The following is a 24626-nucleotide window of genomic DNA, read 5'->3' as shown; positions in this document are numbered from 1 at the left end:
GGCAATTTGTGTATTTTCTCCTTTTTTCTAGAACTCAGTAACTATAGGTTTCTTAGTTTCTGTAAATTTAACTGCTCTTTGATTAACTTTGAAGTAGGTTGTTTAATTTCCAAATCCCTTAACATTTCCAAATATTTTTCTTTCATTGATTTCATTGTTTCTAATTTCATTGATTATGGTCAGGGAACATACCCTTTATTATTTTAATTAGTAGAAATTTATTGAGACGTGTTTTATAGCTCAGCACATTGATATATCTTAGTGTTCAGTGTGCACTTGAAGAGAATGTGGATTCTTTGGGTTCTGAGTGTTCTGTTTTATATAAAAGTGTACAGAATATTTTTTTATAGAAAGTATACAAACTACAAAAAAATTTTTTACAAAAATTACATAAAGTGGGGCACATAGGTGGCTCAGTTGCTTGAGTATCTGACTCTTGATTTTGGTTCAGGTCATGATCTCAGGATTGTGAGATTGTGCCCTGCATTGGGCTCTGTGCTGAGCAAGGACCCTGCTTAAGATTCTCTCCCTCTGCTCCTCTCACACCAGCATATGTGTGTGTGTGTGAGCAACATATATGCATGCTCTCTCGCTTTCTTAAAAAACAAAAAACATAAACATACACTTAGTTGATAGTTATTCAAGTCTTCTGTATCCTTATTGATTACCTATTTACTTGTTCTGTGAATTTCTGAGAAAGGATATGATATCCAACTCTAATTATCTATTTGTTCATTTCTCATTTTAGTAGCATCAGTTTTTGTTTCATATTTTTTGAAACTCTGTTATTGGATGCATATACACCTAGGATTGTTATGTCTTCTTAAATTGACCTCCTTTTCTTTAAAAAATCCCCCTCTTTGGGGGAGACAAACCATAAGAGATTCTTGATCATAGGAAACAAACTGAGGGTTACTGGAGGGGCTGAGGGTGGCACAATGGAGTAACTGGGTGATGGGCATTAAAGAGGGCATGTGATGTAATGAGCACTGGTGTTATATATAACTGATAAATCACTGAACTCTACCTCTGAAACTAATAATACACTATTTGTTAATTAATTGAATTTAAATTAAAAAGTGTCCCTCTTTGGGGTGCCTGGGTGGCTCAGTTAAGTGTCCGACTCTTGATTTCAGTTCCGGTTGTGATTTCAGGGTCTTGGGATCGGGCCCCACATAGGTTCCTGAGCTCAGAATGGAGTCTGCTTGAGATTCTGTCTCTCCCTCTTCCCCTCCCCCAGCTTGCAGGCATGCTGTCTCTTTCTTTCTCAAAATAAATAGCCTTTAGAAAAAAAGTGTACTTCTTCATCACTTGTACTATTCCTTGTCATGAAGTCTTCCTTGTATGGTATTAATATAGCCACTCTAACTGACTTAGGATTAGTGGCTGCAAAGTTTATCTTACTCTGTCTCTTTAACTTATGTGTCTATAGATTTCTTGTAGATAGCATATAGTTAGTTGTGCCTTGCTTTTTATACAGACCAGTGGTATCTCATTTTTTAATTGGAATGTTTAGGCCATTTATATTTAGTGTAATTATCAGTAAGATTAGGTTTAAATCTTCTGTCTCGTTATTTTCTCTTTCCCATCTGTTCTTTGTCCCATTTTCCCTCTTTTCTTATCTTCTTTTGGGTTAATTATGAATTTTTTAGTGTTCTATTTTATCTTCACTATTGATTTATTAGCTATACATCTCTAATTTTTTAATGGTTCCTATATTCAGGGATTTACAATAGACATCTTTTAACTTATTATTTACAATAGACATCTTTTAACTTATTACAGTGTAACTTCAAATAGTATTTTACTACCTCGTGTATAATGTCAGAGCTATGCAATACTACACCTTTATCTTCTGCTCTCATCCTCTGTGCCATTCTTGTCATATGTTTTACTTACATATATGTTCTAAACCTGATATTACATATTACATTGTTACAAATTTTTAAGTAGTCAATTGTTAGTTAAAGAACCTTAAAAATTATATGTAAAATAATTATATGTATACATATTTAACATTACTACACATGAGGATCCCTTGGGGGCTCAGATGATTGGGTGTCTGCCTTCGTCTGCCTTCCAGGGTCCTGGGATCGAGCCCCACATCAGGCTCCCTGCTCAGTGCAGAGCCTGCTTCTTCCTTTCCCTCTGCTTGTGCTCTATGGTTCTGTCTCTCTCTCTCTGTCAAATAAATAAATTAAATTAAATAAAGAATGTTTAACATTTTTATTCGTGTAGTCAAATATTTACAATTTCTGGTAATTACTTACTGTTTGTATAGCAGTGGGTTTATAGTTTTTACCATATTTAGAAATCTTGCAGCTCTTATTTCTTCAAATATATGTCTTTAACTCAGGAGGTAAACAGTACGTCCAATACAGCCCTGACCACATATCCACAACTCTGGGCAGACCACTTTTAGAGCTAATAACGATTCTTCCAATATGTAGTATACCTTGTACATAGTTATTTTTCAGCAAATATTTGTAGAGTCGTATGTAGGAAATTTCTTTTAACACTTTTTATTTTAAAATTTATTTAAAAGAAAAACATGTTCATGGTACAAACAGTACAAAAGGTATTTTGTGAAAAAAAAAAAAAGTCATTTTTCCACCACCATTACCAATGCCCTACCCCTTCTAAGGCAGTCATATTTTTTTTTTTCCCAGAAATTTTCTGGGCATGTTCAACCATATATGAGTACATATTCTTTTTTTTTTAATACCTTTTACCCAAGTGATAGCATTTTATATATACTGTTCTTCATCTTTTTCTGGCTTTATAGGTCTCAGTAATCATTCCTTATCAGTATATATAAAGTTGCCTTATTCCTTTAATGGCTGCAAAACGCTACATCGTATGGAAGTTTCATAGTTTAACTGGTGCCCTATTGATGGACATTAACCCTTTACAAGGTAAGGAGAAAAAAATGTCAAGAACAGAGTACTGGGACACCTGGGTGGCTTGGTCGATTAAGCATCTGCCTTTGGCTCAGGTCATGTTCCTGGGGTGCTAGAATAGAGTCCCACATCGGGCCTCTTTCATGGTGGGGAGCCTGCTTCTCCCTCTGCCTTCTCCCCTCACCCCACTTATGTGCTCACTGTCTCTCTGACAAATAACTAAAATCTTAAAAAAAGAGTACTGTGATAAAGGAAAAATAATGACCTTGAAGATTATTTGAATATATGAATTTCCAGTATTATAGACTTTGCATCAATAAAAAAATAAATGTTTTTTCTTCTAGTGAGCAAGTCTTAAGGAGAAATAAGCCACTAAGATGTCAACTTCTGCCTCTGATGTAGGCATCAGCTTTGGAAAAACACCAGTAAGAAGCAGGCCTCCCACCTAATGTTAAGAGAATCACCAGGAAATTTAATCCCAAGCATGGGAGGATTGCCCCAGTGTGTGTCTCGGGAGTTTAAAAGACATGGGAGAACTGACTTACCTCCTTGGCTTGCTCCGTGTATAAACACCAAAGTGAAAGAGCCTGGTAACTGTCCAGTCATAGTCAGAGGGATAACTATTTTCTGCCCCCTCCTCAACTTCATGCAACCTGAAGAAATATTTGAGTGCATGTTTCTTGTCATGGTGCTGAAATAGATTGCGAGGGGAGGAGAGGAGTTTGTGCCACTACAATGCTGTACTAGTAAATGTTTGACACCAGCTCTCCGAGGGGGAATGTATTTAATATGTAATACAATAGTCATACATAATATAAATGCTATTTATCATTATTACCTATATAGCATATAATATATAATTATGTAGTATATACCCTATAATTCAATATTATATACTATAAATAGTAATTATATTAATTATATATTATAACAAGTATGTATAACATATATGCATGTATATATACCTATATGTACAAATATGTATTAAATATAATTATATATATTTTCTCTAAAACTTTACTGACACTGGGGCCCCTAGGTGGCGCGGTCGGTTGGGCATATGACTCTTGATTTTGGCTCAGGTTGTGATCTCAGGACTGTGGGATCGAGCCCCACCTCAGGCTCTGAGCTCAGCACAGAGTCTGCTTGTCCCTCTCCCTCTGCTCCTCACCCCACTTGCTCACTCTATCTCTGAAATAAAATCTTTAAAAAACAATGTACTGACATAAAATATGTATAGCGCACAATTTATAACTGACAATAAAACATACAGTACTCGTGTACATTTCATATAGGCAGTTGATTCGCACAGAAATCCTTCACTGATTCTTGTCAAACTCTTGCATTCCGAGCCAGCTTATGCAACTCACAAACAAGTGTCGTTTTGACATGAGTGTTGGCTGACTTCTCCACTTACATCAGTGACGAAGATGAAAGAGAACTAAGCAAGTCGTATGTTGGAACTTCACATGTTCATCTGTCGACTTAAGCAACTTCTTTGCTACATCAAGACAGTAACTTTCAATATACTGGGCGACTCCTCAGATCTGTTTGTGTCTGCAGACAAATCTGTAACAGCTACAGACACTTTTAAGTTTACTGCATCATTAACATTTCTCTATAACTTCAGACAGCCAACAAAACAATACATCAAGCCGCAATTTGTAACATTTACTGGTTCCACGGTGTGAATAAGTCCCAGCACAGCTGGTTTGAAGGAAGTGACCGACAGGAAGTTCCGGAACACACATGGAGAAGAGATAGGCAGTCGTAGTGCACCATTATATAGTATTTCTACCCTGAAGGTACAAGAGATGTAAAGAACCTCTAGAGAGTAGTAAAATAATTCAGAAGATGAGTGTGGGCCATGATCTTTGCTTTTGTATAATTTATTTAAGTGTAAGTGTACATAATTTAATTTTTAATAATGGCTGTGTTTAACAACAGTCTGCAAAGTTCCTGAAAATTTAACAGGTTTCACTATCTCTTTTGCTCTAGCTCCGGCAGACCATTGGCCTCACTTCCTTATTTGCACGCTGTTTCCAAAAATAAATAAGCCTCTTTGCTTTGTTAACAGCCTGGTTTAAAAAAAAAAAAAAATCTCATTTTATCCCATGAAATGGAGCAGGAAAGATTGGGATTAATTGCTTGCCTCTGTCCTGAGCTCCTCTGGCCAGGTGAGGGCCTAACTTTAGGCAATCGATTCGCTCAGAGAAAGTTTTTGTGAGGGGCTTCCCCATGGGGGGAGAGGATTGAAGGCCGTGGGTTCCCTGAGAGCCTGCCTTGCTGTTCTGGTCAGCTCACTGCCCTCTTGGCATAAGCATGGGGCAGTCCTTTTCATCATGGATACAGAGAGATTGAAAAAGGGACTAGGACTACATTACTGATAGTGTGTAGTGTGTAGGAAAGGGGAGGGAAAAAAAATTACTCCCCCCCCCCGACCCCCATGCCCAGTCCTTCCTTGCCTCTTCTATTTTTGCTTTCCTGTTGTTACCCATCACATTCCTTGATGTCATGCCTGCCATTGTGAGCCGACAGGCCCTCCCTGGCCTGGTGGACAGCCTGTAAGTCAGGAGGGGAGGTGGAGCTGTGGAGGTTGGGGGGAGTAGTGGTCACATCAACATCTCAGAATTGGGCTGGGTCTGCGTGGAGCCCCAGAGATGGTCCCCAGCTCATTCTTTCCAAGAACCAATGAGTAAAATTAGGGGCCTTCCACCTGAGGTCAGGGAACCAGGCCCTGGAGTGGAACTTGGGGTGGAAGATGGCCTTCTTTGTCAACTGATTCATTCTCCAGAATTCAACTTGTTCTCCGACTCGGTGGTGTTTGAAAGCAACTTTATCCAGGTACCCGTGTGCAGCTCAGAGCCTGTTCCCTTTCCCTTTCCAAAACCTCCTCCCGAGGGTTGATCCAAAAATGCCATAGCCTCTGAAAGCCCTGGGGAGGAGAAGGAATCCGCTACGGCTGGAGACAACCAAGTTCAGCCCAGTTTGTGCCTATGGCATCATGGGGCTCCCCACAGGTCCTGTGCTTCCAGGAAACAGAACTATGTGCTGCAAAAGGGCACATCAGAGCCCACTCTCCAAGCAGGGTCCATAGACATCCTCCCAGGGCCACTAGGGAGGGGATGGTTCGTTAGAGGGAATGAAGGTTGCTATCAGAATCCCTGCCCTGAAATCCAACCTCCTCTCTCTGGGATGATTTAGAAGTAGCTTTTTTTGAGAACCAAGCTCCTAGAATCAGCCTTTCCCAGATTCCATATTCCCTAAAGGGTGGTGATATGGCCAATGGAAGTGAGCATTTTTGGACTGGGAAGCATGGGGCCATTAAGAGTATGGGGTGGTCAGTTTTGTTTGTTTGTTGTTTTTTTTTTTGATTTTTGATTTTTTTTTTAAAGATTTTGTTTATTTATTTGATAGAGATCACAAGTAGATAGAGAGGCAGGCAGAGAGAGAGAGAGAGAGAGGGAAGCAGGCTCCCTGCTGAGCAGAGAGCCCGATGCGGGACTCGATCCCAGGACCCTGAGATCATGACCCGAGCCGAAGGCAGCGGCTTAACCCACTGAGCCACCCAGGCGCCCGATTTTTGATTTTTTAAGATTTTATTTATTTATCTATTTGTCAAAGAGCGAGAGCAAGAGAGCACAAGCAGGGGAAGCAGCGGGCAGAGGGAGAAGCACACTCCTGCTGAGCAGGGTGCCCAATGTGGGACTTGATCCCAGTATCCTGGGATCATGACCTGAACTGAAGGCAGCCGCTCAACCGACTGAGCCACCCAGACGTCCCTGGGGCAGTCATTTTAATATAGCTTGGGGTGTGTGGCTGGCTCAGTCAGTGGAGCAAGCTACTCTTGGTCTTAGGGTGGTGAGTTCAAGTCCCACACTGGGACAGATTTTACCTAAACACACACACACACACACACACACACACACACACACACACACACACACTATGACATCTCATTGAGGGGCTGACCGACTCCCTCCAGAGGTCTAGTGGGGACCTGAGGGGTCTCTGCAGGTATGCCATGACCAGCTCCTTTGCTGGCGAGCTATGAGCTGCATGCGGGGCAAGAGACACAAAGAGAGATCAGATAGTGTCCCTGGCCAAGGAACTTATGAATTTGTCAATTTAAGGGGCATGTTATAAAATTGTAACTGCTATGAAAGCTCTGTCAGGTGGTTTGGACCAGCTGATCCCTAAAGCATGAGCAGGGAGAGGGGGCACCAGTGTCTAGTTCAGAACACCCTTGGGACTTTGGCAGTTGAAGAAGGCTCCCCAGAAGAGGTGGGTTAAGCCATTCTTCGAGGTATCATGGAGACTTTGGTAAGTGGAAGGGTGGGGGAGGACATTCCAGGCCAAGGGATTTCAAGTCCCAGGACAAAGTCAGGAGGCTGAAATGCACAGGAGGGTCTGAAGCCAGGAATCCATGTGACGGAGTCACAAAGCAGCGAGGACTTACAGAAGAGACTAGAGACGATCTGAGCTTAATTTGGAGATGCTTTCACGCAACAGTGAGCTACTCCCTGACTGGGTCCCTCAGATTTCAGACAGCCATTCAGGGCTCCGGGCGCTCCCAGGTTCTTGAGCCGCCCTAGGGGGCTGCAGAGCGTGGCCACCAGCCAGTCGCCTGGGGGGCGTGCTCCTTCCTCATGCAGTTTTGGTGGAGAAGGAACGGTGACATGGGAGATCCAGTCTCGGGATACCAAATTCCAGTCATTTCTATTGGAGTGTGATGTTTTTGCAGGAGGCTTATTCTCTTAACATGTTCTCTTTGACCTGATATTAAAATTGTTTAGATTCTCTGGGTGGATACATAGTGGCTCAGGCAGCAGGAAACTCAAGACTGTCCCAGGGAGGGGAAAAGCCTGCCTGCCGAAGCTGCCGCATGGGGGGGTTAAACGTTTACTTGAGGGGCACCTGGGTGGCACAGTTGGTTGAGTCCCACTCTTGGTTTTTGCTCTGGTCGTAATCTCATGGTCATGGGATCGAGCCCAGCATGGGGCTCCATGCTTAGCACAGTCTGCTTGAGATTCTCTCCCCCGCTTCCTCTGCCCCTCGGACTCATGCTCACTCTCAAATAGATAAATCTTTAAAAAAAAAAAAAAGTTGGGGCGCCCGGGTGGCTCAGTCAGGTAAGCATCTGCCTTCGGCTCAGGTCATGATCCCAGGGTCCTGGGATCGAGTCCCACATTGGGCTCCTTGCTCAGTGGGGAGCCTGCTTCCCCCTCTGCCTGCGGCTTGCTTCCCCTGCTTGTGTTTACTCTCTCTCTCTCTGAGTAAATGAAATCTTAAAATAAAATAAAATAAAATTCTTCCTTCAAAATAAAAATTCGCTTTTCTCGGAGCACCTTCTAGTCAGGTTTGTTGGAACTTAAATTTCAGTCCTTCCTGGGGCTTTCCTCTTGTCCCCAGTTCCACCATGGCCGTGAAATGGTTCTGACGGTCCTACAAAGTCTAGAACATTGGGAGAAGGCCCTCTGGTCTTGGGAACAAGGGGTCCCCCCTCAAATGTTCCTTACCCTGGTCCCTGCACTTCCTCGAAGGCTTCGCTGCCTGCCCTGGACAGTGAGGTGGGGGTGTCTTAGCTGAGACGCTGGGCCCAGTGTCAAGCATCCAGGCTCCTGTCCTGCCCCAGCCTCAGATGCTGCAAGAGAACAGGTTCTTATTTCACTCAAGATCCAGCAAGAAGCTGGGCCCCCCTCACCTTGCAGGAAGCTCCCCAAACCTCCCTCATGTTGGGCTGCTTGGGTCTTCCCCATTCAACAGCTCTTTCCTCACTCTCCTCCCCTTCTGGAACTCTTTTTTTTTTTTTTTTTTGATATTTTATTTATTTATTTGACAGAGATCACAAGTGGGCAGAGAGGCAGGCAGAGAGAGAGGAGGAAGGAGGCTCCCTGCTGAGCAGAGCACCCGATGCAGGACTCGATCCCAGGACCTTGGGATCATGACCTGAGCTGAAGGCAGAGGCTTTAACACACTGAGCCACCCAGGTGCCCCTGGAATTCTCTTTACACAATCTCCCTTCCAGATCATTAGAAGCCTTGTTGGCTTCTTCTACCCAAGGATGGAGGAATAACATTTCAAAGCCTCTCAGCTTTTTCTTACTAATGCTCCTTTAAAAGTTAGATAATGCAGAGGCCCTGGGGGTGACTCAGTGGGTTAAGCGTCCGACTCTTGATTTTGGCTCAAGTCATGATCTCAGGGTCATGAGGTGGAGCCCCACATTGGGCTCCCCGCCCAATGCAGGAGTCTACTTGTCCCTCTCCCTCCCCCTCTGCCCCTCTCCCACTCTTTCTCCCCACCATCTCTAAATAAATAAATAAAATCTTTAAAGCTAGATCATGCAAAGGACACAAAGAGGAGCAACCCAATTTCCTGTTACCAGTGAGCTGGTCTCTTTGGGGAGACCCCCAAAAAAGGTGGAAGCTGGTCATGGCCCAAGCCAGTGGGCCATCCACCAGCGAGCAGCACAGAAGCTCCCAGCATGTCATCAAGCTGACGTGCTGCTTTCTAGCACCTCCATTCTTCCACCCTTGTCTTCTGCTTCTCTCTGATCCATGCACCCGGGGCTGATTTCTAGGTCACTAAGCCCGGCAGCTGGATGGATGTATATGAAGGGTCTACCACTGTGATCCTTGGGGTGACCTCCTCGGTGCCCTCCTTGCCACTCCCCAACGTCCTCCTGATGGCCAACGTCACCTGGCCCCAGGGTCAGTTTTCCTCCTGGAGCACTCCTGACTGTGCTCCCGTGGTCACCCTCAGCAGGTAAAGAAAGGCTGGAGGGAGAGGCCGGAGGGGGTGGGAAAGCTGGAGGGTCCTCCCTGGGGTGGCCCCCGGGCAGAGGAGGGAGCCTAGTGAGGTTGGGCCAAGTGCTAGGTAGGCACAGGATGCTTGACTGAATGGGTGAGCTCCTCACTATGGGAATTTCCTGATCATGGCTAGGATTCTCCCCCTGAAGTTCGTGGAGCTACAAATCTGTGATCGGCTCCAACGCATCCTGCGGGTTAGGACAGTGACTGAAAAGATCTACTACCTGAGGCTCCACGAAAAACACCCAGAGGCTGTGTTTCAATTCTGGATCCGCTTGGTGAAAATTTTGCAGAAAGGTCTGTCCATCACCACCAAAGACCCAAGAATCCAGTTCACTCACTGCCTGGTGCCCAAAATGTCCAGCAGCTCCACTAGAATAACAGTAAGTGGGGCCTCCCGTCAAGACCTGCGGTGGGGGCGTGGGGGAGGGGAGATGGGGAGCACAGCGCCTCTGAGGACTGATGGGTATTAAAGCCTACCCTTTTGGGGGCAGACTTCATTTTCAAGGGTCAATGACCGCACACACCAAACTCAGGTCTACAGACATAAAGAGCCAATTCATTTACTTTTCCTAAAAAAGAGCTATAAAGTACTTCGTTCACTTAAAAAAATTTTTTTTAAGATTTTATTTATTTATTTGACAGAGAGAGAGACATAGCAGGAGAGGGAACACAAGCAGGGGGAACTGGGAGAGGGAGAAGCAGGCTTCCCACTGAGCAGGGAGCCTGATGTGGGATCAGTAGATGCTTAATGAGTGAGCCACCCAGGCACCCCTACTCACTTAAAAATTTTCTGGGTTTTTTTTTTTTTTTTTTACCTCCAGTATTAAAATAGAAAAATGCTCACTAAAGAAAATTAGAAAATCACAGAAACACCGCTCCCACTTCTCTCTAACCCCAAGCAATCACTTGGAACGTCCTGGCGTATTTCTTTCCAGTCTTCCTTTTTTTTTTTTTATTATTTTTCTTTTTTTTGCTTGATCTTTATTAGGTTTTGGCATTAAGTTATGCTATTTTCTTCAAATCAACTGAAGAACTGTGCATGTGTTTCCACATTGATGGGTATTTTAAAACTTTAAAAACATTTATTCTTTTTTTTTTAATATTTATTTATTTGACAGAGAGAAATCACAACTAGGCAGAGAGGCAGGCAGAGAGAGAGGAGGAAGCAGGCTCCCTGCAGAGCAGAGAGCCAGATGCGGGGCTTGATCCCAGGACCCTCAGATCATGACCTGAGCCGAAGGCAGAGGCTTTGAAGGCAGAGGCTTTGAAGGCAGAGGCTTTGAAGGCAGAGGCTTTAACCCACTGAGCCACCCAGGCGCCCCCTAAAAACATTTATTCTTTAAAGGCTAGAGGCTAAAATGAATTTGCTAGGAGTCCATTTAATCAAGGTTTTTAAAATTTATTTATTCATTTATTTTTCTTTCTCCAAGTTTCTATTTAAATTCCAGTTAGCATACAGTGTAATATTAGTTTCAGGTGTAGAAGTTAGCGATTCATCACTTACAACACCCAGTGCTCATCACAAGTGTCCTCCTTCAACCCCATCATCTTTTAACCCATCCGTCCCCGCCCCCACCTCCCCTCCAGCAACCCTCTGTTTGTTCTCTATAGTTAAGAGTCGGTTTCCTGGTTTACCTTTCTTTCTCCCACCCCCACCCCCACGTTCATTCATTTTCTTAAGTCTTCCATTTAAAAATTAATTTTTAATTTATATATTTGAGGATATTAAATATATAATGTGTTTCTGAATATTGCTTTTTTTTCCAACTTAGATTATATCAGAAGCATTTTCCCATTTCTTTTTAAAGTTCTTTATGCACATCGTTTTGATAATTTCATGCTGTTCAGGAGTTGTTTGAATGCATAAAACTCACTTTCCCGGGGCGCCCGGGTGGCTCAGTGAGTTAAAGCCTCTGCCTTTGGCTCAGGTTGTGGCCCTGGGGCCTTGGGATTGAGCCCCACATGGGGCTCTCTGCTCAGCAGGGAGCCTGCTTCCCTTCCCCTCTCTCTGCCTGCCTCTCTGCCTACTTGTGATCTCTGTCATCTCTGTCAAATAAATTAATAAAATCTTGAAAAAAAAAAACCCTCACTTTCCCATTCTCCTGTTATCAGCCATTTAGAATTGATTCTAACTTTTCATTATTGTAAGTGATGCTAAAACAAGCATGTATGTGTATGGTCCACATTTCTGATTGTTTTCTCAGGATAGTTTATTAGAAGCAGAATTCAAAGGATAGGGACATTTTTAAGGCTCTTCATATATTTGGCCAGATTATTTCCAGGAAGCTTATGCCAAAGTATAGTCTCTCCAATGAGTATCTGTGTCTGTGTCCTTATCACAATTGAGAAGTATACATTTTAATAAATTTTCTAATACAGTAGGCAAAAAAAAGTAGCAGCTCTTTGATTTTCAGTGAGTTTGAACATTGTTTTATATATATATTTATATATATATTTCTTTTTGCATTGTCTATTGTGTTCTTTGGCTATTTTTCTATTGGCAGCTTTGTGTTTTTCTAAATTGATTTGTAAAATAAAGTTCTTTATGCATCAAGAATTTTAAACCTTTAATCACAAGTTTCTGCAAATCTTTCCCCCCAAGGATTTGCTTTTCCCTTTCAGTTTGAGGTTCCCACCACCACCCTCTACACCTTTCGACACACAGAAGACTTTTCCTGGACCTGCTTAGGGTAGAGGCACAGAAGGAAAGAGCTTGATAAGCTGGATTGCCTAACACCTTCAGGTTTCAGAATCTAGACACTTTCCTCCTCTCGTTTTATTTGAAAGCTTTAGGTAGGCTGTGCCTGACTTCCAAAGTCAGCTGCCCTGGTTTCTTAATGTCCTGGAGCAGTAACCATGGCAGGTCATCAGAGAGAGGAGGAGGTGATCCTGCCGGGGTGGGGGTAGGGGACTGGGGGGTAGGGAGTGGAGGGGGGGCAACCGTGGTCTGATGATCCTGGAGTTTCATGTTTAAGGAACAGGTGCCCGGGTGTAGGCTGGAAATTTCCAGTGAGTTCCTTCCAGGTTCTGGCCCGAGGCGGCAACGGCTCTCAGAGTACAGACCCCGTCCTCTTGACTTGTCAATTTCTCCACCCAGCCCGAAAGCAGCCTCCCATCATCCACTCAGCCCAGTGAAAACTTCATGCTGTTGGCGGCCGAGCAGACCAGTGACTGTTTCTCGAATATCTCAGGAAAACCCCAGCTCACAGCAGACTGGTGGGTACCCTCCACACAGGCAGCTCCAACATCCCTTCCCGCGGCACTGAGCTGTGGGTGGGGTCAGGGTCACCTTCTGCCAAACTAGCCCAGTTCCTTCTTTTATTCTAGACAGTTATGTGTCCGACTTCTCCCCTCAGTGTTATGATAAGCCCATCCTTGCAAACAGCGTCTATGGCTGACGGGTCTGAATATTTCCTAGGCAGACGGCAGGGCTTTCATCGGTAGTGCTCGATAAAAAGAATGAGGGATGAGGAAATTAATTCAAAGAAGGGTAAGCTAATAAAGCAGACTCAGGGAGTTAGATATGGACAGTCTCCAGACCCAGTTCACCAGGGTTCCCTGGGTGAGACAGTTCTGAATTCTCTTTGCCTCACTTATCTGTTCTGTAAAATGGACAGAATAGACAATAACCCAAAGCAGAGATGGCTCCAACACCATTTGCTAAGCCATTGTATGGTACTCTGTGCAATAAGTGATGGAAAACAAAAGCAGGATCATGCAACCAATACACTGAACAAGTATAACTTAAAGGGTATCCTCAAAATGTTAATTTATTTTTGTCTTCCGTTTATAATTTTTTCAGTGGGAGAAGCTTTCTTCTTGCCCCAACATAAAAGCTGGTTCTCTGACAGCCTCCATAAGATTATGGGCTCCCCCTCAGAATATAAAAGGTCCTTTGGTCCCTCTAAATTGCAAAAGCAGTGTCAATTCTGAAATTAAAATGTCTGGTGCCTGATAATTATCAGAACTCTGACCTGGGGGCGCCTGGGTGACTCAGCCTTTAAGCAGCTGGCTGCCTTCGGCTCAGGTCATGATCCCAGGGTCCTGGGATAGAGGCCCACATCTGGCTCCCTCCTCAGCAGGAAGCCTGCTTCTTTCTCTCCCACTCCCCCTGCTTGTGTTCCCTCTCTCTCTGTGTCTCTCTCTGTCAAATAAATAAAATCTTTAAAAAACAACAACAACAACAACAAAAACTCTGAACTCTTCACAGCCTCCCTCAGCCTGGCCGCGTGTTCAGAGAGTCCTCCGTTGTGGGGACTGGGTTGTCACTCCTCTTGTTCTGTTTCCTAATTTTAAAGCTCTCTTTTCCTCTTAGGAGCTTTCTTGGGTTCTTTAGAGACCTGTATCTGATGCCCCCTTCACCCCCTACTGCAACTCTGGTGATGCTCTGACGGCTTCCTTTCATCCAGCCACCGCCCGCCTCAGGCCCTGTCTCCGCGGGCATCCACGCCACCCAGGCACTAGCTGTCACAGCCCCCTTGCCCTTTAAGGGAGTCCTCTTGGGCAGGGCTTATTTTAAAGCGAAAGGCAGGAGAGAGGAACGCAGCCCAGCCCCCAATTATAGAAAATGTAAGGCCATAAACACTTCACAAAAGCGACACAACAGGGAGCTCTGGAGCCCGAACCAGAAAGCTACCTTGACCCACCCTCAATCCGAAACTTCAGGAAAACCATTTCACATTAAAAACAACCGTCAGAAAAGGATAGTAATCAAACCCCATGCACAATTATATAAGGAGAAAAAAGAGTATATGAAGCATAATAAATGCTTACAGACAACGCAAGCACATGAAAAAGACGGGCCTGCTAAACAAATAATACTTCAACCCAGCATTTCAAAAAAGCAACACAACCCAGAATTTAAAAGACTTATAAATGTGGTGATGAAACTGAGGAAAGAATCAGACTTTTTTTTTAAAAAAAGATTTTATTTATATGATAAGAGAGACACAGCAAGAGAAGGAACACAAGTAGGGGGAGTAAGAGAGGGAGAGCCTGATGCAGGGCTAGATCCCAAGTCTCTGGGATCATGACCTGAGCCAAAGGCAGACGCCTAATGACTGAGCCACCCAGGTGCCCCAGAATCAGACACTTTTAAAGAAACAATTATTTCCAAAATGAAGCCTAATACACCAGAGAGAATAACAAAGCAGATCATGCCTTAAGAAAAATGAAAGTATAAAAGGAGAACTTACAACATTTAAAAAAAATTTAGCTACACTATTTTTCTAGACACAGTAAGTGGCTGTGACTTTTTGTTAAGTTATTACTGTTCTGGAGAGCTGTCTTTTTTTTTTTTCTTTTTATGATTTTATGTATTTATTTAAGAGAGAGAGAGAAGGAGAGGGGAGAGGTCAGAGGGAGAAGCAGACTCTGTGCTGAACAGGGAACCCAGTGCAGGACTCGATTCTGGAAAGCCAGGATCATGACCTGAGCAGAAGGCAGTTGCTTAACCAACTGAGTTACCCAGGTGCTCCTTGGAGAACTGTCTTAAGGTTTTCTTCAGCTTTATCCTGCTGCCTGGAAGTTAGAGTGGGTCTCGGGCAGATCCCAGTGGGCTCAGATCTTGCCTTCGAGTCTTACCTAACGCATGAGGTTCTCAACGCATAAAAGCAACACTTAAGGTTTGGAGGGGTGTCTGTTCCAGTCCATCACAGCAGGCCTGAGCTGGAGCCTCCCTCCTGCTTGGTTTTCTCTGCTCAAGTCACTCTTGACACATCGCACCACATATACATGCTGTCGCTATGCTCAAGGCACTTGTCCTGGAAAAGACAGCATTTAAAAATGGTTCTTAGGGCGCCTGGGTGGCTCAGTGGGTTAAGCGCTGCCTTCAGCTCAGGTCATGATCTCAGTATCCTGGGATCGAGTCCCGCATCGGGCTCTCTGCTCAGCGGAGAGCCTGCTTTCCTTCCTCTCTCTCTGCCTGCCTCTCTTGTGATTTCTCTCTGTCAAATAAATAAATAAAATCTTAAAAAAAAATGGTTCTTAAATTCTTAACAATGCTTTTTCTTTTATTGCTTTCAATGACCCCCCAATTCCTGGGCTCCAACAGTAACACCAACGTTGCCATCAAAATAGACAATCTGGACAGCTATAAGATACCCTCCCAAGTGGCATCTCCGGTCAACTTGAATATACCCATGAGAGCCGCCTTGAGCCACAGTCTCTGGGAACAAGAAAATCCAGATGAGCACTTCCTGCAAGCTCCTGTTGCCAGTTCCCTAGGAGAGAACCTTCTGGGACCCTGACACCAAGCCCAAACAGGGTGATCTTCCCTAACTTCATTCAGCGAACTTGATACGACCTCCTATAATGCTGTTTTCCCACTGTGGGCCCAAGACTGTGGGAGAGGTATGATGGTGTTTATAGCAAAGTGCTTCTGTTCTTCCACCAATAAACCTCCAAGTGAATTCCTAATTGTTATAGGTTGTGCTCTGTGGGGCTTTGGGCTGGAGATGGACTAATTAGGAGCAGGAGCTCACTCCTTAGGGAAGTAAGTGGGAAAAAATGTTCTGTCTGCTCCATTGAAACCCCAAAGCAGCCAAGCCAAGCCAAGAAATCCAGTCCAGAGGAAACAGCCGGTAGTGACACAAGAAAGCACCATTAAGGTTGACACACTGTTTGAACCACAGGTCTGCAAATCAGGGCTGGAGGCCTTTCTCTCCTAGAGTTCACATTGTAGGAAATAGAACGGTGGAGGGAGAAAGCACAAGGCCATCCCCTCCTTGTGCATTCTCAGGTGGACTAAGCACTAAGTGCTGGCCAGACCCAGTCAGAAAAGACAGGAGCTGAGAGGATGCCCAACGTTTGTGGGTTTCTTCTTGTCTCCAGTAAGTTAAAACAAAACACATTTCTTTGCAGCCTGTTACAGTCCAGCTGAACATTGCTGGTGCTGATGAGGGACATCTAGCAGCAGAACTTAGAGGCTGATGTGAAGGGTGACCTAGCTTCCCAATTTATGCCTGTGGTCCTCGTACCATTATCAATACCCATATATCAATATCAATCAGTACCCACACCACTCTCATGTCCCTGCATGAATGGCCAGCCACTTGACTGGTTGTTTACAAACTGTAACTGGGGTGCTTACAAACATTTAAGGGTTCTCCACACTTACTTCCATTGCCTTGGTTTATGACTCCATCCGCTCTCACCTAGATTACCCTAATAACCCCAGCTGGCCTCCCAAGCTCTCATCATCATAACAATAACAGCAGACTTCATTAGCAATTTACCATGTGCCAAATCCTATGCTAAGACTTTACAAAGATTACTTAATCCTTACAACTCATTGGGAGGAGAGCCTCTTGCTAGCATTTATGTGAACATGAGCCACAGAGAGGTTCAAGAACTTGCACAAGGTCATATAGGGAGCAAGTCCGATGACTCTGATTTCTTCCCAATCCGTTTCCCTTCTGCACTGCTAAAGAGCAATCTTCCTGAAACAGACATCTGACCACAGCTTCACCCTTGATTAAAAACCAAGCTCTTTGATAGGAAATGACCGGGCCTATCCCTCCAGCCTCTCCACTCCCCAGAGGCTGCTTCCCTTGCACCTCGTGTTCCCACCACACCAAACTTGCTCTGCTTCCTAAATGCACCATGAGCTTCCCTACTGCAAGGGTGTGGCACGTCCTTGGCTCGGTGCTGGACGCGCGTCACTTCCCTTGCGTGTCTATCTCTCGCTCTTGCGATACTTGCCCGCCCTGCGGGAGCTCCGTGCTGTGTCCCTGCATGTGCCTGTTCAGGACCTTTCTCACACCCTTCCAGTTGTTTATGGGGCCGTTTCCTTGGTGGGACTAGGAACTCTTTAAGAACGGATACCACTTCATATTAGAGTTCTTTGCCCCTGAGAAGGAGCCGACTCTCATTTAAACCAACGGGAATTTATTGGAAGGATAGGAGTTAGCTCACAGAAGAGCCAGAGCCAGAGCCGAATGCCCCGACATCAGAAGAGCTCAGCGGATTCAGGTAAGGGTGGATAATTGAGCATCTCACCCATGCTGCAGCAGGCCAAGGGGTTCTCGGGAGAAATGGAGGGGTGCCACAAAAGAACAGCTAGGAGAACAGATGTCCGGTGGCTGATAATAACAAATGTCCACCCCAGTGTGACACTCTGCTCTCCGTTCAGAGAGGCGCTCTGCCTTGGGCCTCCAGCGTCTCCGCACATCCTTGCTAAGTAAGCCAGATTTCAAGGCCCAAGTGGGTTGTTCTGCTCCCTTGCATGTTTCAGGAGAGGGAAGAGGAATTTAGACAGGTGGTGTTACACTTTGTGTTTCCTTTGAAACAGGTTTTCAAAGGATCCCATTCTGATGGGCAGATGACACAGTAGCATTTGGGGTACCCCGCTGGTGTTAACTCAGAATCAGCAGCCCGTGGTCCCTGAAAGTTTCTGCGTTTCCCTTTTATGAGGGCACAGTGTCACTGTAAATGGTGTAAGGTCTCTTCGGGGACGTCTAGGAGGAACACTCATGGTAGGTGGTTTACGGTGCTTGTAATAGGGTCCCTGGTTAGGGACCCCAGCCTTCCCTTCATTCAGCGAGCTGGGGTGTGAGCACCGGCTGGGGACCGAGGAGTGTGAGCAGCCCGGCTCCTCTAACTGTATCCACTAGAGACGGCTTTCCATTGATGATACAAATGACCCGAGTCATCGCCTTTCCATTTTATTCCTCGGGGCCCTAACTCAGGCCTGATCTTATAGCTGTCAACAGCCAACTCTGACTACTAGTTCAAGCATAAAAGGAACAGCTCAAAGGATATCCAGTAGCTGACAGACTCTCTGGAAAGGCAAGAGAGAAATGGCTTGAAGGCTTATACAGCCCATTACAGAGCAACCGCCCCGCCACGCTGCAGGACCGCCCCAACAAACACCCCATACCGCACCTTGCACGCACACTTCAGCTCCCACCAGTGGCCCTGGCCTGGTCTGTCGTCCCTGCCTTCCAAAATCAGATGCTTCTACTGCCACTTGTCCCCCTCCCTCCCCCACCACCCCGGGGTGGGTGGGGGAACATCTCTAAGTCTCTACGAAGTGCTAGCTCCCTTCCTTATGCTGCTTACGCACAAGTCAAGGTCTCAGGGCCGCTGAGTCTGTTCTGCAGAATTCAGCTTACAGGATACTCCTTAGCTGAAAGGGAGGCTGAGAACATGAGGTCTGGCTTCCCCTTGAGGAGGCGAAACTCACGATGTATCAATGCCCAAAAAGAAGTACAGGCAGCCCAAAGGCACGAACAATGTCCCCAAACATCCTTGATTAATTAACCAAAAGGTCAACCCATCCTCAGCTCTGATGACCATGTGTAACCATGCTTCTGGTCCTTGAGGGCCTCCAATTTTCTCCTTTTCCCACTGAGATTACACAGCCCATTCACTAGCTTAAAAAGAGCCTCTTAAACATTCTAGTGCTTTCTCAAAACCTTGGAGAGCCCTGCAAGCACTCAGGACCTTCTAAAGGGACTGTGTCCGGCAAGGGCAACAGGAGGTACATGACAGATCCAAGTCAAAGTCAACTTTCTTATCTCCCGAAGGCTTTGAATTCCTTTTTCTACATCGCTTCAAGGAATTTCTGGTGGCTCATTGTTCTCTAATGTGAACCAGGCCGAATTCAGCTTTGCTTTGGCCAACACAGCAAATTGTAAGAAATATACAGCGCTGTGAGGCATAGCACAATTATGATATCATCTCTGGTAAGAACATCAACATCAGTAAAATCAGCCCTCTCTAAAATTATGCTCTCCCTTCTCGGTGGAGTGCCTTCAAAGTTATTCTCATCAGTATTTGCCGACTGTAGAGACAGAAATTACCCAGTTCCTTCAATACATTTTCCTGGGTGAATAATTTCCCTTCCCTGTGCTGATTCCCATACTTATCTACCCACACCCACTGGGGCACCATGGTGATGAATTCGGTTACCAGCCCAGTAACTTGGAGGGGAATGTTCAGCGCCCTCCTGCAAGGAAGGAAAGTCTTCCTCTCCCTTGGGATGGGTAGTGGCGGGTTGCTCAGAAGGACCTGAGGGTTTGGGTCTTTTGGGTCTTCTCTGCTATCCCTGTGGCAGTTGATGGAGTCTTGCTGTCACCTTGTGCCTCTTTTACACAAGAGACTGGATGGAAGCTGGGACCTGACAGCCTTCGAAATTCAATAACCGAGAGACCCAAATCTCAGTGTTTTAACTTTTGTTCTTTTTAAGTTATTCACTATCATTGGGAAGCACCCATTGTTTGTTTGTTTTTTAGGATTTATTTATTTTTAAGAGAGAGCCTGAGGGGTGGGGGTTGGGGGCAGAGGGAGAAGCAGACTCCTTGCTGAGCAGGGAGCCCAACATGGAGCTCGATCCCAGGACCCTGGGATCATGACCTGAGCCGAAGGCAGACGCTCAACCGACTGAGCCCCCCAGGCACCCCGAAGCCTCATTGTACTCCAGTGTCCTGGAATCCATTCCCTTTATATTATCCTAAGGCAGCAGGTACCTACTTGCAGCAGACACACTCTGCCATCAAATGGTCTTAGTTACCCTCAACCAGTCACTTAATGAGCTGTGGACCACTGACAGTCAAGTTATCACCCCAGAATATGATGGAATCTTGACGCATTCTATGCCATCTCGTTGGGGTTATAAGCTCCCTGGGGTCTGTAACCTGCAGCCCCCTCTCTGGTACCAAATTGTACGTCAGAGTTCTTCACGTGCAGGCAACAGGGATGATTCTGAGGCAGCAAGAGCTGGGGTTGTGTGTCCTTCTGTCCACGTGAGAATGGCTGGCAGAATCAGAGAGACCATAGAAGAAATTGGGAAGGCTGGAAGGGGCAGACCCAGGGCGGTGCCCAGGACTTGTATTTAATCTACACTCTGTTTGGGACACTCGCTGGCATGAATAAGTCCCCACCAAGTTCTCCATCCTTGTGTTTTCCATTTAGCATTCAATGTCCCAGGAATCCTAGCTTGGGCCTTGGGCCTCCGTGTGCCAGTTATCTTCCTTTCTCCCTCGAAATCCAGTCCTCCTTTCTCCCCGTTCTCTGTGCCCCAGAACTCCTCTGGTTCCTGCCCGTTCTCCAAGCTGATCTGTCTAGGCTACATCAAAGGGCCCAATGCCTCTGGAGTCCAGGTGGGTTTGGCCAGTGGAAGTCCAGGTAGGAGATCAGAGGGAGAGAGGATAATGGGGTGAAGACAATGACTCCCTCCCTTGTAGGCACGGAAGGAGTGATATAGGAAAGATGTTAGGGTTCAGATCTGACAGCCAAGAAAGAATTCTGGACATGTGTTTGGTGCAGAAAGGTGGTTTTATGAAAGCATGGGGACAGGACTGGTGGACAGAAAGAGCTGCACTGGGGTCCTGTGGAGTGATCCATTATATACTTTCAGGTTGGGAGTGGATTGGGGATAGCATAAGTCTCTAAGGAGTTTGGGAAGCAAGGTTTCCAGGATCTTGAGGGGGATAGAGATTGTTAGGAAAATGTCATTTATTACTGTCTATTAAAAACTCAGTCAAGAGACCCTTCAGATGTGTATGGGTGGGGAATAGCTTGGGGGACGATTGCCAACATGTATCTTGGGGGGTAGAGATACAGGAAGTTTCCAAAGGAATTTTTATATGTTAAAGTAGACTCAGGATCCTGGTGGTGGGACTAAGACTGACTTTTGCCCTGAGCAAAGTAGTAACATCGAGGAAGCTAAGTCCCTAGAGAAATGTCACTCTGCCTGTTTCAAGGGCTTGTCAGTGGGCTGTAGGTAGTAAGGACATTTAATTTTTCTTTTGCCTTTGTTTCCCACATCAAGGTGGGCCGTGTCCCTAAACAGAAAGAGATCACTCATTTCATGGTGGCGTCTTCTACTTAACACTCTGCTAGTTCCAGAACGACTCCCTCTGCTAACTCTTCAGGTCGGTTGTAAGGACTTAGCTGAATTTTATATCCTGAGCAGGAATATCATCTCCCTTACTCCTGAAGTTTCCTCTCGGTAAGTTTCCATCCACAGGCCCTCAGCCTGTGCCAGAGCCATGACCAGGCTGGCCTGGCTACGTGACCCTCGCTGGGCTTCCATCCAGTCTATTGCTTCTCTTTTGGCTCCTGCCTGTCCCCCAAGCCCGGTTCCCTTCACTTCCATTTGTGGTAAAGATGTGCCAGTAGTTTTCCGATGAATTCCCTTTGGCTTATGTTGACCTGTCAGTTTCTGTGCTTACAGCCATGAAGTCTAACTAATGTGGGGCTGTTCCAGAAAAGTGGATGCTGTGTAGACCGATATATCTGCCCTTGGTATCTTACTCATTTGTGTGTCCTCCAGTGCCTGGTCCCTGCTAGACACGCAATCAAAGGATGTTAAATAACTCATTTCTACCGTAGCGCACTGGTGCCCACAATGTCCTGCCCCCCCCACCCCCCCCACTGCCTCCCAACACAGGAAGAAACTATGGCCTTTGCTGAATGGATTTATGATTAAAATTGATTTCTCAGGAGGTGCCTGGGTGGCTCAGTGGGGTAAAGCCTCTGCCTTCAGCTTGGGTCATGATCTCAGGGTCCTGGGATTGAGCCCCACATTGGGCTCTCTGCTCAGCGGGGAGCCTGCTTCCTGCCCAGCCTCTCTCTGCCTACTTGAGATCTCTCTTTCTATCAAATAAATAAATAAAATCTTTTTTAAAAAATTGATTTCTCAGGGCATCTGGGTGGCTCAAGTCAGTTAAATGCCTACCTTCAACTCAGATCATGATCTCAGGGTCCTGGGATCGAGCCCTGCATCGGGATCCCTGCTCAGCAGAGAGCCTGCTTCTCCCTCTCCCACTCCCCCTGCTTGTGTTCCCTCTCTCGCTGTCTCTCTCTCTGTCACATAAATAAATAAAATCTTTTAAAAAATTAAAATAAAAACTAAATAAAACTGATTTATCAGAAACTATTTCTTAGTTGAAAATAATACCACAGAAGCGATCAGTAAAGCTTTGAAAAGCCAATAAACATGCAATTTAAAAGAAAAAAGAAACAAAACATTGTGACCCGGGGTCAATCCAAGCCCACCAGGCAGGACATCTGCAAAAACCATCACCAGAACAATGTAGGAACACATTTTCAAGTTTCCGAAGTGGAATTCCAAGCAAAGAGAAAAACGTCCTCCAGGAATAACACTAAGACAGACCCACTTGAAATATGTGATGGAATGAGATGCATCACAAATGCCCTCGTAAATCATAAGCAAAATAACAAATGGCTGGTCAGTTAAGACTCTAGTGTTATTTGGGCCCCTGGGTGGCTCAGTTGGTTGAGCATCTGCCTTTGGCTCAGGTCATGATCTCAGGGTCCTGGGATCAAGCCCCGCATCCGGCAATCTGCTACCGCCTCTCTGCCTACTTGTGATCTCTTTCTGTCAAATAAATAAATAAAATCTTAAAAAAAAAAAAAATCCCTACTCCTGACATTTCCTCAGTAATTTTTCTTCCAGAGACCCCCGGCCTCCCCCTCGGCTATATGTTCCCACTTTCCCCCAGCTTCATTGGGAATTGAGCCCAAGACCTCTCCCCGCTGCAAAATTCCATCACAATTGTCCCTATACCGACTGTGACCGCCTCCCCCGCCCTGCCACAATAAAGTCTTCCTTACCCTGCTGAAAAACCAAACCAAAACAGAAAACAAAACACCCTAAAGCCCACGAGGGTTCGATCTTGAGAAATACACAAGACTATGGTTTCAAAACAGGGAAACAACTGAGAGTGGTAAAGTTTCATAAAACAAGCATTTAAAAATGAACATTTAGAATTCTTAAAGCTAAGGTCACTTACAGATGCTATGACTTGAAACAGCCCGAAATACCACAATCTAGAGATGTTTTAAGAGGAAGCTGTTCTGGTTTTTGCTCTGTTTCTGCCTCCTGCCTGACTTAAGATAAATTAATTTCCCCACTGGGGGTGGATAATGTTTCTTTAATTAAAATATCACTAAAAATTCTAATTTTGCCCAAACACAACACTGGTTTTGAATATTAATAGTCACAATAGGAAACAGACCATGTGTCCTTGACATACAAAGAAATGGTCACAGATGGTTTGTTCTAAAATGGCTTTACAGCCCCCTAAAGTCTCCAGTCAGGCATTTTGCCTTGCACAAAGAAGGAAAGGAATTTCTGTCACAACCATTCGCTCCCTTCAGTGCCATTCGAGGGGCATATCTAGATGCAAGAAGAATGTGACAGACAACTGGTGGCCTGAGATTGTCACACACGCGCACCCAGGACGTTCCCTTTGTAAATGCTTTGCATTTTTAAAAGTGTTTCCTCACCAGCAATCTAATGTGATTCTCATAATTGCACGAGATAGCTGTTAGGATGAACTATACTTCACAAAGGAGAAAAGTAAAACCCAGTTTGGCCGGGGCAGCGGGCCCCGCATGATTCTCAAAGTCCAGAGGGCAGGAGGACAATGGCCTCTGGGCCTCCGCTCACAGGCATCAGTCCCTGTCGTTCCCATTCCTGTCCGCGTCATCACAGAGACCTTTGGATGCAGGCTTGGAGCGCACTAGTTGCTAAGCCAAGGTGCCAAGCCGGCGGGAGAATCGGCATTCTTTCTTACATCTAGGTAGCAGAGTGGATAACTGCCACCAGGTGGCGACCCACTGCGGCTGGGACCCCGTGGCTGAGCAGGCTAATCTCAAGCATTTCCTCCACTTCACCGAACACCATTCCATCCCTATTGACTATTTGGAACCCCACTTATCAATTTATAGTAGAGTTTTACTGTTTTCAAGTAGCCAGTTCAATACACCTTTACAGGTGTTTTCTTGGTGGTGGTGGTGGGTTGTTGGTTTTTTTTTTTTTTGGTAACTACTGCATTCTGGGTTTAAGTTTCTGATTTTCTAACTATATTTCATTTTGACCTCTAATAGAGTCATGCACCAGCATTTACATATTGGAACACATATTATTTTATTATAGTTTTTT

At 45.2% G+C, this 24626-nt stretch overlaps 1 protein-coding gene across 1 annotated transcript; it reads left to right on the top strand.

Annotated features, from left to right (window-relative positions):
- The first annotated feature begins 5578 nt into the window (after positions 1 to 5578).
- GARIN1A (golgi associated RAB2 interactor 1A) lies at positions 5579 to 16055 on the top strand. The gene is made up of 5 exons (XM_046021404.1): positions 5579 to 5744; positions 9481 to 9665; positions 9843 to 10092; positions 12810 to 12928; positions 15765 to 16055. The coding sequence occupies exons 1-5, from the start codon at positions 5592 to 5594 to the stop codon at positions 15958 to 15960; spliced, it is 903 nt and encodes a 300-aa protein (XP_045877360.1). The 5' UTR covers positions 5579 to 5591; the 3' UTR covers positions 15961 to 16055.
- Positions 16056 to 24626: the final 8571 nt, after the last annotated feature.

The sequence above is a fragment of the Meles meles genome, chromosome 10, assembly GCF_922984935.1.
Source record: "Meles meles chromosome 10, mMelMel3.1 paternal haplotype, whole genome shotgun sequence".
Classification (NCBI taxonomy): Eukaryota; Metazoa; Chordata; class Mammalia; order Carnivora; family Mustelidae; genus Meles; species Meles meles.
This window is presented reverse-complemented; position numbering and strand designations above follow the sequence as displayed.